The sequence below is a fragment of the Tachysurus vachellii genome, chromosome 13 (genome assembly GCF_030014155.1).
Source record: "Tachysurus vachellii isolate PV-2020 chromosome 13, HZAU_Pvac_v1, whole genome shotgun sequence".
Lineage (NCBI taxonomy): Eukaryota > Metazoa > Chordata > Actinopteri > Siluriformes > Bagridae > Tachysurus > Tachysurus vachellii.
The window spans coordinates 17,067,960-17,081,453 of record NC_083472.1 but is presented as its reverse complement, the minus strand read 5'-3'; the positions used below and the strand labels follow the sequence as shown (position 1 = coordinate 17,081,453).

The window sequence follows — 13,494 nt, the reverse complement described above, 5'->3', positions numbered from 1 at the left end:
TGACCCAACATTACCATTACATGCCGCACATCACTTGTCTTAGGGTTAATTTTGGCCAAGCAGTTATCAAATAATTTAAACACAACTAAATCTACAAAGAAATCACAAAGGCACACAATCATGAGGGCAGGATGGTAGAACAAGGATGAGCCCAGCATTTTACAAAACTTTGCCTCAATATTCTACATGTTCGTCGCTCCTCCCATGCATTAAACTATGGCAGTATTTCTGAAATAAATCTCAATATAACATCTTCTTTCTTTGCTCTCTTTTTCAGGTGAATGAGTGCGAAACAAAGAGATCCTGTGGCAAAGAATCACTGCTCCATCCTGTCCTCTCCTCTCAGGGCATGGCCCAGGTCCAAGATGGACACACAAAAGAATGTGACAGGTGAGCTGCTTAGATAACATGTAAAGCAAAGTGAGTTAGAAGAGGCTAATTTTATAAGTCTTACATTCTCACAGTGTTGATGAGTGTGCCGAATATAAGCTTTGTAAATATCTTTCTCAACATAACTAATAAAGCAGAAGATGGCAAAAGAAATATATTTCTCGCTATTCAAACACTATGCCTTTCTACCATGGAAAGGTAATCATATTTGTGATTAAAATCTAGCTTGAGATTCTTTACCATTTTATTAAAAATGCTTACAGGTTTTATGAAAATTAAGAATTGACAGAATGCTATCATGTAATATTGCCTCTGCTACTAATAGCTTTCATTCACATTGAAGTGACATTAACATTTTATGAAGCCATCTATGCTGTGAGCTTAACAAGAACACTAGCAGGCTTTACACTGTAGGCTAGTACTGCTAGCTAGAATACTGCTAACTATGCTACTAACCTTCATTTCATGGAAGCCACATTAGCACTACCTGGTAGGTTTAGTCATTGGCACAATATGAAAAGATTCAAATACAGCATGCTGCTCTAAGTATTAATATAGCAATGAATAATTTTAACAAAAGATATTTGTATTCATTATAAACAACATAGCTATAAAGTATTCCATTAAAAGAATATATATTTTATATGATAGCTTACATAGAAAACAAATCCAAATTCTTTCTTTAAAATAATTAGACTATATCTCTGATATTTATCTGTAACTATTGCATCTGGATGGCGTTACCTTGGCACAATAGAGTCTAGCAGGACTCCTTTCCTGCAAGCCTGCATGTGCATGTCACATACATCAATATGACCACATTGTTGTAGAATAATATTTATAGAAAACTCTAATCAGTTGATGAATGTTGCTGTCCTTACCAACCCTAATGCTAATACTAGCCCAAAATGTAAAGACATCTTGTAAGTAGTATAAATCATATCAACAAATTTGAAAAGGCTAAAGTGGATATAAAACTGAACTGTATCTTTTCATGGCATTCCTGTACCCAGGATTCCCATTTAAACCTACTATTCAGATCAAAATTCCTTAATTAATAATTATCACTGTTAAAAATTTAGCCATTTTCTTTATTCGTTACTACATTACATCATGATACTCACTTTTTATATTTTAAGATTTTGTTCATTGAAATTTGACGCAGTCACACAAGCACACACATGCCGTCAGGTAGATCCTTGGGTTTGGATTTAACAATTATACCAGTCAGGGTAGTATACATTTCAAACAGACTTTATAACTATTTTGCTGAAGAATCAAATTCCTGGGTCAACGGGACATTGTTAAGTAAGGGTTAACTCTTATGCTGTTTTGTCCCAGTCCTGCAATGTTAGAGGAGAGTCAGGATGGCATGGACAGTGGTAGCCTGACGTCTGGCATAGCTCGAAAGGTCTGCATCCAGCGCCACCCGATCCACGGCTTTGGCTTCATTGCCGGCAGCGAACGGCCTGTCATTGTACGCTCTGTCTCTGCGGGTAGGACACGTGTCTCTAGCAGGACCTGGGGACCAGACGTCTGCAGCCCACTGGGACACAGCAGCCGTCTGCTCCACCAGGCCACCCAATCTCATCTACGCTAAAAGTGACTGCTTGTTTTATTTATACTCGTATTTGAATGTCTCAGGTGCACTTTGCAATGCACTTACACTCAATAACCCAAAGCTTATCATTACAATTCTAATTGAGTTGCTATATCATTAAGGTAGAGACGATCCAATTGGTGGCTTCATGAGCAGGTATTAAGAAAAAATGATTTCCCACAGTCGATCTGCATAAAATACACACCCTTTGTTCATTGACTTTGCAGACGGTCCATCTGACAGCAAGCTCTTTGCTGGTGATCAGATCCTAGTCATCAACGAGGAAAACGTCAGTGACGCGCCCAGGGAGAGAGTCATAGACCTTGTAAGGTAACATCCTTTATTGTCACCAAACGTGGAAGGGGCATTGTCATGATACATAACTGACTCTTTAATGTCCGACGGTTACATATTCTCTATGCTTGCATCAGACAACACAGTTTATTTCAACTATGTTCATTTTGAATTGTTGCATCTTACTCTCTTTCCTCCTATGTCTCTCTTTACAGGAATTGCAACGAGTCAATTGTTCTCACTGTGTTGCAGCCCTTACAGGTGATGAAATAATCCAATTCGTCTTAAAACAATATGCTTCTCACTCAAAAGCCACGTTCATTGCTAAGCCATTTCTTCAAACATTATTGGGAAATATTTTTTGGTCTGTAATTTAGGGGGAAAATTGCCCATTGTACAATAATATCATGATTTCTTTCTGCCAACTTTGCCAAATTATGTGGTCTTGTGCAATAATGCATGTAATGAAACTTTAATGTGAATTCATATAGCAGAATTATTGATCTCCATAATTATGAAAACCCCTTTTCCCCAGCATTTGTTTCATATGACTGTTCAGCAGAGATGGGTAGAATTTGCAAATTTCTAAGAAACCTCCATTACTTAAAAAAATAAATAAATAAAAATAAAAAAAATACGTACTAGAGTAATGGTGCAAAAGCATCAAGTGAAGAGCTTAAAGTCACATGATGCTTGAGATAATGATTAGTTTCATGATGATATCAAAACTATTCAGTATAAATAAAGACAACAATGTCAAATAAAGGCATTACCATACTTTATGTACAATGTCATATAAACACCACTTTAAATCTATGAAAAAATATATGCATATCATTCTTTGCCAGCTAACTTTTGTTAGATAAATCTTATAAAGCTAACTAGTTATACCAGATGAAATAAGCCCCTAATCAGTATAAAATCACATTTGACTGTTTTATTTTCACGTTGTATGCTAGACTTCATATTGGTTTTGTTGGCAGATTAGCAAAGCAAGCTAACATTCACCAGAGGCACTAACAACATTTGCTATACAGTGTATAACAACATTTGCTATACACTATAACCTTCCAAGCTATACAGTGTCACTTGAAACTTTGTAAACTTTTAGAAATGTCTATATTTCTGCATAAATTTGACTCAAAACATCATCAGATGTGGGAGACAAAAGTATATAAACCTCTAATTAGAGTCCCTCTGATTTTACTCAATGGGATGACAATCAGGTCTCTGTGAGTGCCCTTTTTATTTAAAGAACAGAAATATATCAAAGTCTGATGTTCTTGACACGTGTTTGTGGAAGTGGATCATGGCAAACACTAGGGAGATTTTTGAGGACTTCAGAAAAAGTGTTATTGCTGCTCATCAGACTGGAAAAGGTTACAAAATCATCTTTAAAGAGTTTGGACTACAAAAATCCATACAGATTTATGGATTTACATGTAGACAGATTTTGTACAAACAGAGTAAATTTAAGATCATTGGTACCCTCCCCAGAAGTAGTCAACCAACAAAGATCACTCCAGAAGCAAGATAAGCAAGACAAGAAATAATAGTCTGTTGGGTCAGAAAGGAAACCAGAGTAACCTCTAAGCAAGAAAATGCCACTTTTATTTTGGCTAATGTTAACGTTCATGAGTCTGCCATCAGGGGAACACCAAACAACCTTTTTGTGCAAGGCGAAGTTGCAAGGAGAAAGCCACTTCTCTCCAAAAAGATCAATGTTGATCATGAAGTTGGCTAAAGATTATGTGGAAAAGCCAGAAGACTATTGAAAAAATAGATTGTGGAGGAATGAGACCAAAACAATTTTTTTTTAAAATGAAAACATTGTTTTTGGAGAAAGGAAAATACTGAATTCTAGCATAAAAACCTTATAAACATGGTAATGGTAGTACCATGCTTTGGCCTTATTGCTGCATTTGGGGCAGGACAGTTTGCCATCATTGATGGAACAATGAATTCATAATTATACCAGTGATCTCTAAATAAAAATTTATTCAACATCTGTCCATGAATAAGAAAAATGGGTCACACACCAAGGCAACAAGAATAAGCAACAATCACAAGTCTGTCTACCAAAGAATGATTAAAGAGGAACAAATATAATGTTTTTTAATGGCCAAGTCAATGTCCTGATCTCAATCCAAAGAAGGACCTGAAGCGAGCAGTTCATGTGAGGACACCCACCAAAATCCCAGTTGTTGCAGCTGTTCTGTACTGAGAAATAGGATACAATTCTTCTAAGCCATTGTGCAGAACAGTTACCATAAACTTTACTTGGAGTTATAGCTGCACAAGATCTCACAACAGATACTGAATTCAAAGATTCACATACTTTTGCAAGTCATTGATATGTAATGCTGGATAATCTTTCTCAATAATTAAATGAAGAAGTATAATATTTTGGTTCATTTGTTTGATTTCATTCAATTTGTTTACATTTAGGACTTGTGTGAAAATCTGTTGATGGTTTGGGTCATAGTTACAGTATGCAGAAATATAGGAATTTCTAAAGGGTTTACATTGATCAGTTTGTCATTTATTAGTGTGAACAAAGTGTAAGAGTATCATTTGTTTAAAGGTACTCATGTAACTTGCATGTTGCATGTTATTTCCCACCTCTACTGTATATATAATATATAACAAATTAAAACCAAAAACACTTCTAACCAGTTTTTGAAATTCCTTAAAAAAATCTTTATGATCACATGAAATGAAGTCATTCACTTTTCTTCTTCTTTTTTCTCTCTGTTCTGTTCCCTTAGTCACCTAAATCTGCCTTCATAAGTGCAGCCAAGAAAGCTCGCCTGCGAACCAATCCCCCCAAAGTGCGCTTTTCTGAGCAAGTGTCCATCAGTGACCCAGACTCAGTATGTCCTGCTGCCTGTCACGCTCATCTTTTTCCCAATTCATATCAGTGGTAATGTGCTTGGGGTGGTTTCTGAAATGAGAATCATAAAATATTTACAGTAACACAGCACTGGGATACTGGGGAAAACCATGAAAGCTTTCGTCAATATTGTACACTCTCTTGTTTTTAACTGTCATGTGGCCCATGGCAGAATTATTAAAATTTGAATGTTAATATGTTCCCTAGTGGTTGGCCTTCACGGTGCCATGTTGCTATCATTTCAGACCCTACTCATCCCATTGCATCATACTATAGCTCCATTATCCAGGTGACCAAGCATAAATTCAGTCTCTGTGCAGACTCATTCCACCATACTAAGGAGCAAAGGGAAATGATATAGAAGCCTCTAAGCTCTTTTGACTCCCTCTTTTTAACCTAAGTGCTCCTTTGACTTTGAGCTCTCACAGTTCATAGCTGGAAGTAAACAAACTGCATATTTTCTTCAGGTTACATTAAAATATAGTCTTTAAAAAATGGCTTGGCTTAGGGTGTGGTTCCAGTGTTTCACTACCCAAATTCCATCTAAAAACATTAGGACTGATGCCAGAGAGGGATATTATTATAATTCGTGAATAACAAATGTGTACCTTCCTTCTGTTGTCCAGAAGGTCAACTGAGACCAAACTTCCACACAGCATTCACCACACCTTTAATGTACCTGGCACCAAAATTGAACAGCAGCGTCTGATGTCTATTAATTACATAATGGAATCATAAAGGCAAAATGAAGAAAGTTAAGAACCGTATTATGTGTAATCAGAAGATCATCAGAGAATCACTGCACCCAGCCACAACCTAGTTTTCCAATAGCACTTAATCTTGTTTCAAGGAGTCCATTCATTTGTAGCTTTTCATTTGCGCTAAAGCTACCATTCCCTCTAGCTGGACATGGACATGGGTCGATAGTGCCCATGTTAACATTTCCTTCCATGGGTTATGTCCTATAGAGTCTCATATCTGCCTTGCGAACAAGGAAGAGTGAACACAACACCCTCGGGTGCTGCGAACACCATATTTAAAAAGAGGAGGAATGGGAGGGGCGTGCAGCTCTCCTGGAAGAAGAAGCTCGCTGATCAGGCCTAGAGGGCCCAAATCGGTAAAGATCAAACCACCTCACCTGAGTCTCCCAAATCATTTCAGTCCATCTTGCGTGATTGGCAAATGGCAAACTAAGGGACTGTTTCATCTGACTTGCAAGTAGTCCTTTCTAGAGAACAAGAAACTACAAGGGAGTTGATCATGCTTCATTTTCACAAAATTCCATGTTTCAATCCTCACTTTAATCATCAGTTCATCTTGATATTCTTGACTATAAAGTGTTATTAGGAAACAGCTCACCTGCTTCATCACTTACATTCATCAGATGACCCTTAAAGATCTTCTGTATGTTGGTGGCACAGTCATGTCAACAGGGGCCTAAAATAAGGCACCTTAACAGAATTAAGCATGAAAAGAATCATTCTTGGTCAAGAAGTAGGGTCAAAGTTTCATGTTGTTAAAGAAATAATAATAAAATCTCTATAACCATTACTGTAACTTCTGATACATTTGATGAGCAGTTAATCCAAATCTTGTAGACAGTGAAAAAGATGAACTTTTAATATAAATAAATAGACATTAACAAATAATTGTTAGATGTTTCTCTAAACCACTATAACCTAAAACATCAAGTGAGGCAATCGATGCAAAGCCCAACTCATAGTGGCCCAACACATTTATAACAGACCTTATGCTGGTTTTTCCTTTAATGTGTCACCAGTATGTATTGTATAGTTAATGCTATATGTAAATGGTACTTACGTATATCACAAATTTCACATCTCATTGTACCATTGAATTACAATTGCATGAACAAATTAGCCTCAGAAGCTTAATGCATTAATACGTTTGTGACACTTTACCAGTGGAACTGAAATGAGGAGACAGAAGGCAGACTTGGAACAACTTAAAAAAAGGCTCTTTATTTTCGTCACGATTTCTTTCACCGTTCAATGATTAATTTATCTACGCTATATATAGCACACACACTGCTGAGCAGCTCTCACACCCCCCGTGCCTCTTGTAATATTCATTGTTATAAAAATTTTTTTTATAAAAATGCATTATTGTTTATTGTTACTGTTTTTTTTTTTTCCAGAAATTCTTAATGCAAAATGTATTAGAAGTAGACATTCTAGAAGACATTATTGCACTAGTACCATAGAAACACTGAATGTTTGCTTAGTGTTGCGCGCACACACTGACATGCATTTTTAAAAAATTAATGAAAAGACATTTGAATTCAAAAGTTGAATATGAGAAAATAAATGAGAATTTCAGTTTTTATTTACTGATATTTATATTATATTTACATTATATATTGTTGCATGTAACTGACCGGTGTTTCTTGTTGCCAAGGTGTTCTCTGTTAGATTGACTGTTTAAACAACTCTGAATGAGTTGTTTACTCTACTCTTGGTGTGAGTCCTGGGTTTTGCCTGTGAAGATTGCATTTGTTGTTAAAATGGATAAATAAAAAGAAGACCAGAGAGCTGTCTATAGGAGAAAAGCAAGCCAAAGAAAACAACAGAAGTTGATAAAATAAGTTGAGACATTCTGAAAGCTGTGAAGAAAAACAACAGTAACATCACCAAACTCCACAGGGAAGGGGTAAAGGTATCACAATCTACCCTTCAAAGACGTCTTCAAAAGCGGAAATCTAAAGGACATACAATAAGATAAAAAAAAAAAAAACACAAATCAGCAGTAAGAATCAGAAGGCAAGGCAGGAATTCAGAAAGATATACAAAGATGACCCACAAACGTTCTGGAACCAAGATTAACCTTTATGAAAGTGATGGAAAGGCCATGGAAAGAAAAGTGTGGAGAAAAAAAGGATCTGCTCATGATTCAATACATACTCAACATGCTGGAGGTAGTGTCATGGCTTGGGCTTGTGTGGCTGTTTCTGGAACAGAACTAGACTTTATTGAAACTCATGAATGGTAGCAACAGAATGAATTCAGAAGTCTACAAAACATCCCGTCTGCTAATATACAGAGAAATACATCCAGAAAAATTGGGAGGAACTTCATCATGCGGCAAGACAATGAACCAAAATACATTGTCAACACAGAGGATTTTATCTGAAGGAAAATGTGAAAGAATTTAGGCTGACCAAGTCAATCACCAGACCTTTTTTATATATATATGTCTGGTGATATATATATACTGTACACAACAAACAAAGTTGATGAATGAAAGTTGATGATGAAGTCGTCTTTTTCTGTTGTGATAGAAATTTTTATTGCTCAAAAATGTTTGATTATGAAAATTGATATATACTAATGTTATATTAATAATGTTAATATAAAATGACACCTTTTTAACCAATTAACAAGGTTCTTTTAGTAATATTAGAAAATATCTTCTCCAAATATTCAAATTGATGTGGATGTCATGGAAACAGAAGTAACCTTGAGACTGAACTCTTCAGCATGAATAAATCTAGCTCCATTGTCTGATTGTGCATACATATTAAAAGGTTGCACTGGAGAGATTAAATTGCTCTTTGATTGTTTCACAGTGTACTCCTGTAGACTCCAAAAGTATTGTTTTATCCTTTATTCTGGCATCACTGCTTCAAGGAATTTGCATCAGGGGTTGTTTATAGACCTTGTCCTTGTCTAACTGTTGTCCTATTAGATATTATGTTGTTCTCCCTTCTCTTTTTCAAGTTAGAATTCTCCCATTATTTTCCCCTTCCCTTACAACCTACTTAACATCCTTCCTGAGCATATACAGTCACCAGCCAGACTTGTTATTAATTCACTTTTCACAATTTCTTCTTTCTTTTTACTTATTCCTGCGGCCTGTTAGACCATGCTTAAGGACGACTCATTGCTACTCATACCCAACGTGCTGAAGGTGTTCCTGGAGAATGGGCAAATCAAGTCCTTCACTTTTGACAGTCGCACCACGGTCAGGGTAAGCCCGTTTTTGGATTATGTTAGGTTTCAAAGCTGCTTTTTATAACCATCAGGGCATTCATTGTGTGTGATTGATTAATGCCATACTTAGCTACATAAAGAGAAACTCAGAGAGCAGAAAGCTGCTACAGTAATTCCTTCTTGGACTTAGAATAAGTTGATACAATGTGCCAAGCTTCATAGATGACACATGATGAATAGCACAGCATTTATTTTTTATAAAATCTCAGTTTCTGAACTAAAACCTCAAACTAATTAAATTCACCATGTGCCTAATTCTTGGCACAGTAATGTGATTAATTACTGGTATTTAAATGAATCAGTCTTGTCAGTGGCACATGAGTGAAAGTATATGGATTAAAAAAAACATTAGTGTCTTTCAACTGACACATCAGGAAGACACAGACATATCATAGCTGACTCATTAGGCTACATTATTAGATATTAGATATTAGATTTAGTTTAAAATAAAAATGTATCACTTTGAACAATCATTAATTCAACCACATCTGCTCCAAAAGCCTCTATTTATAGAATGTTTTATGGATCATTGTTCTGAATGGATTCAAGCAAGGATGATGAACAATCAGGTAGAGCACAAGGCAGTGGAATCTAAAGCTAACATAGAGATCAGGGATGATGATATCTGAAAGACAAAAATTATGATCAAGACAACCACATTAGCATTAAGCTAATTGTTGTATAATACAATATACAATAACTATGTATTATATACTTTATACACACCATACTGCACATGGACACTTTAAGGACAATAATTAAAAACCATACGCATTTATGTATATACATTATTTTTCACTTATATTTTCACTCACTCACTCATTTTCTACCGCTTATCCGAACTACCTCGGGTCATGGGGAGCCTGTGCCTGATCTCAGGCATCATCAGGCATCAAGGCAGGATACACCCTGGACGGAGTGCCACTCTCATTCACTCACGCACTCACACACTATGGACAATTTTCCAGAGATGCCAATCAACCTACCATGCATGTCTTTAGACCGGGGGAGGAAACCGGAGTACCCGGAGGAAACCCCCGAGGCACGGGGAGAACATGCAAACTCCACACACACAAGGCGGAGGCGGGAATCAAACCCCCAACCCTGGAGGTGTGAGGCAAACATGCTAACCACTAAGCCACCGTGCCCCCCACTTATATTTTCATACTTTCATATTTTATATAGTTTCTTTTTATATAGTTTATACTTTTTATTTATCTACCTCCTTTTGGTTATATTACTTATCCCAAATTGCATTCCTTATGTTTGAATACCGGACAGATGCAAAAAGCATTTCACTGCATGTCGTACTCTGTATGTACTGTATGTGTATGTGACAAATAAAATTTGATTTGATTTGATTTGAACTAACAAGCAATAAACATTTGCCTTAAGGAAAATACATACAGGTTAAGATGTGATGCTCAGTGAGGATAAATTATGTTTCACTGAACCCAAACAATAGCATTGTCATTGATTTAGCCTTCAGTCAGTATTACCAAAACATGTTATCATAATTTGAAGGGGGGAGAGCACTCCTTTAGCATACCTGTGTGTTATTAAATGTGTGACTGTAGGCCAACCAAGTACACATGTAATTATTCACTTCACCTCAGTATGGATCCTGATGTACTAAAGACCAATGCAACTTTGCATAAGCCTCAAGAGGAAGCACTCAGGGGCTGTGAAGATAAAGCGTTTGCATACAACGCATGAGTCCCTCATTTATATTCCAAGACCTTTTAGCAAGCACAGCCATGAGATACTAAGGGCCCCCACACATCTGTTTCTAAAGATGAATGCTGAGCGCAGTCCAATCGATTCCACTGTTGCATTAGTAGAGTAACTGCCAAACATGTTTACTAGGTAAACACATTTCTGCCACATATTTTAAACTACATGGTTGCCTGGGAATAATCTTCACATGATGAATATTTTGATGTGAAATATATATAGATATATCAATCACCAAACAAAAGGCTATTTTAATACCTGCTTGTCTGCTTGCCCACAATGTGCTTACCTTTAAAAATTTCATTCTGACTGTGGTCCAGGAGAATCATGGACATTTTCACACCTGTTAACTAATTACAAACTCATTTGATTAGGCAGATATACATTTGTCTATGGCAAGTAGCTATCCAATAACTTCGTCTGACATTTGTTATGTGAAGAAATCACACTGAGCTTGCACAGTTTAATACGTCATTAGGCAGACTGACTATTTTTATCTCTGAGTTTGATAAATTGGCTCCTTACATGAAAGTAAATAAAAACATTTTGTTCAAGCATCTTTAGTACCCACTTCATCCTGGTAAGTGTTGTGGGGTATACAGAGCCTATCTCAGGAAACCTGGCTATGAGGCAGGAATATAAACAGGATGGGACACCAAACCAACACAAGGCACTATGCACACACATTCATATCTACATCACACATTCACACTTCATATCAGTTTCACATAGCCAGTCCACCTACTATAAGATTTTTTAAGAAATGGGAAAAAATCAGTGAACCTATAGAAATATATTTGGTGAAATATATTTAAAGTTGATGTGCATGTTCCGAAAACCCTGACAATCTGATGAGTGTGACACATTTTGTTTGGGTGAAAATGTGTAATATTTGTAACATATATGAAAATTGGGGAAGTACTTAAAATAATTATACTAGCATTAATCCATGATTTTTTTACGATATTTTGTGATACTGTTGACTGACCTTGGAAACAAAAAAAAAAGGTGATAGTTTCTTCCTTTCTTGTGACAGGATGTCATATCCTCACTACAAGACCGCCTTTCTCTACGCTATATCGAGCACTTTGCTCTGGTTCTGGAGTCTGGAGGACTCGACCATAAACAGAGACTGCACTTTCTGCAGGACAGCCAACCTCTCTCTCATGTGAGTCTGCCTTTGAGTTGGAAATGCCACATGCCACAATACCCATTATTCACAATATGCACTAATAAAACAACTATTTGAACATTTATTAACTGTTTTGCAGTTAAGGATGAAGAGTCTTTTACTCCATATTATTGATACAGAAAGATTTTTATGTTCTGGACCTTGCATTTTGTTTTTTTACTTCAGGTGGTACATAGAACCTATTTCCAGGGGATGCGTTGTCTATTCCGGATCTGCTTCTTCCCCAAAGACCCTGCTGATTTATTAAGGAGGGATCCTGCTGCATTTGAGTACCTGTACATACAGGTAGTCCTTTACTTCCTACAAAGAAATAATTCTACTTTGATAATTTGCTTGTCTAAAATGTTTCAAATATAATATTGAACAGAGTCGCAATGATGTCATCAAGGAACGGTTTGGAATGGACTGGAAGTCTGATGTGACACTTAAGCTGGCAGCCCTACACATTTACATCACAGTCTCAGTAGCGAGACCCAATCAGAAGATCTCTCTCAAGCATGTGGAGTAAGTCCTAAATCAAGCTCTACAAATGACCTTTACTATGTATTTTCACCTGCAAACATGGATATAGTGTACCTTTAAAACACTTAAGGTACGTACAGTAAATAGATTATAAAAGTAGAATAAGGCTTTGAAAGCACACTACATGTACCTTTATAGGTTAAAAGTACATATGAAAGGAACACTCTTGCACCTACCATCTCAGTTACTGGGAAAGGTAACAATTAGTTTAGAGAGTTTAGGGGAGATTTTGAGTAGCTTATCCACCTGTCGGCTAGTTTTTGGAGAAAACCGGAGAACACAGGGAGAACATGCAAAACTCCACAAAGACAGTAATCTGATTTCAGGATAAAACTGTGGAACCTGAAGCTGTGCAGTAGCAATGCTACCTGCTGTGCAAACATGCCACCTTTAAAAAACACATTGTTTCTAAAAATACATGCTTGTGAAAGCCATGAAAGCTTAACTGCCTTACCTTTTTCAGAAAAGAATGGGGTCTGGAACCTTTCCTTCCTCTTACCTTGTTGCCAACTGTCAAGGAGAAGAATGTTTGCAAGAGCCTTTCTCAACTTCTCAAGACTTATCAGCACCCTCCACCTGCTGGCAATAAGGTGCAGACATTGTACATTAAAGGTGATGGTAGTATTGCTGAAACCAAAATGTTCTTTGGAGATTAGGTAAACCATGTTTATCTTTCAATAAATAAATAAATAAATAAAAATAAAAGCATCAATACTAATTCAGAGTACACAATCAGAGTATAAAGTTTTTCGGAGTATATAAATGTAAATGAAAGTAATTAATTCATCAGATTGGGACAAATTTTTTTGACAAGGTTTATGCATTCCAATGATCTTTGTGCCAATTCAGTGGTGCAGAC

The 13,494-nt window shown here is 36.5% G+C and overlaps 2 protein-coding genes across 3 annotated transcripts in view; one reads left to right on the top strand and one right to left on the bottom strand.

The window, feature by feature from the left end:
- Positions 1 to 293: 293 nt before the first annotated feature.
- The window catches only part of frmpd3 (FERM and PDZ domain containing 3), a 21,703-nt gene continuing 8,502 nt past the window's right edge, over positions 294 to 13,494 (top strand). Inside the window, exons 1-10 of the mRNA XM_060884819.1 lie at positions 294 to 390; positions 1,732 to 1,886; positions 2,218 to 2,320; positions 2,500 to 2,545; positions 5,053 to 5,157; positions 9,057 to 9,164; positions 11,958 to 12,089; positions 12,279 to 12,398; positions 12,481 to 12,617; positions 13,099 to 13,225. Of these exons, the coding sequence (XP_060740802.1) occupies positions 350 to 390; positions 1,732 to 1,886; positions 2,218 to 2,320; positions 2,500 to 2,545; positions 5,053 to 5,157; positions 9,057 to 9,164; positions 11,958 to 12,089; positions 12,279 to 12,398; positions 12,481 to 12,617; positions 13,099 to 13,225 (1,074 nt within the window). The 5' untranslated portion in view covers positions 294 to 349. The remainder of the gene's footprint in view (positions 391 to 1,731; positions 1,887 to 2,217; positions 2,321 to 2,499; positions 2,546 to 5,052; positions 5,158 to 9,056; positions 9,165 to 11,957; positions 12,090 to 12,278; positions 12,399 to 12,480; positions 12,618 to 13,098; positions 13,226 to 13,494) is intronic.
- znf711 (zinc finger protein 711) overlaps positions 12,886 to 13,494 on the bottom strand; it is a 19,665-nt gene continuing 19,056 nt past the window's right edge. Inside the window, exon 10 of one of the 2 annotated variants that reach the window (XM_060884813.1) lies at positions 12,886 to 13,214. In XM_060884813.1, coding sequence (XP_060740796.1) covers positions 13,198 to 13,214 — 17 coding nt within the window. In that variant the 3' untranslated portion in view covers positions 12,886 to 13,197. The remainder of the gene's footprint in view (positions 13,215 to 13,494) is intronic. The other variant, XM_060884814.1, reaches the window with a different exon arrangement.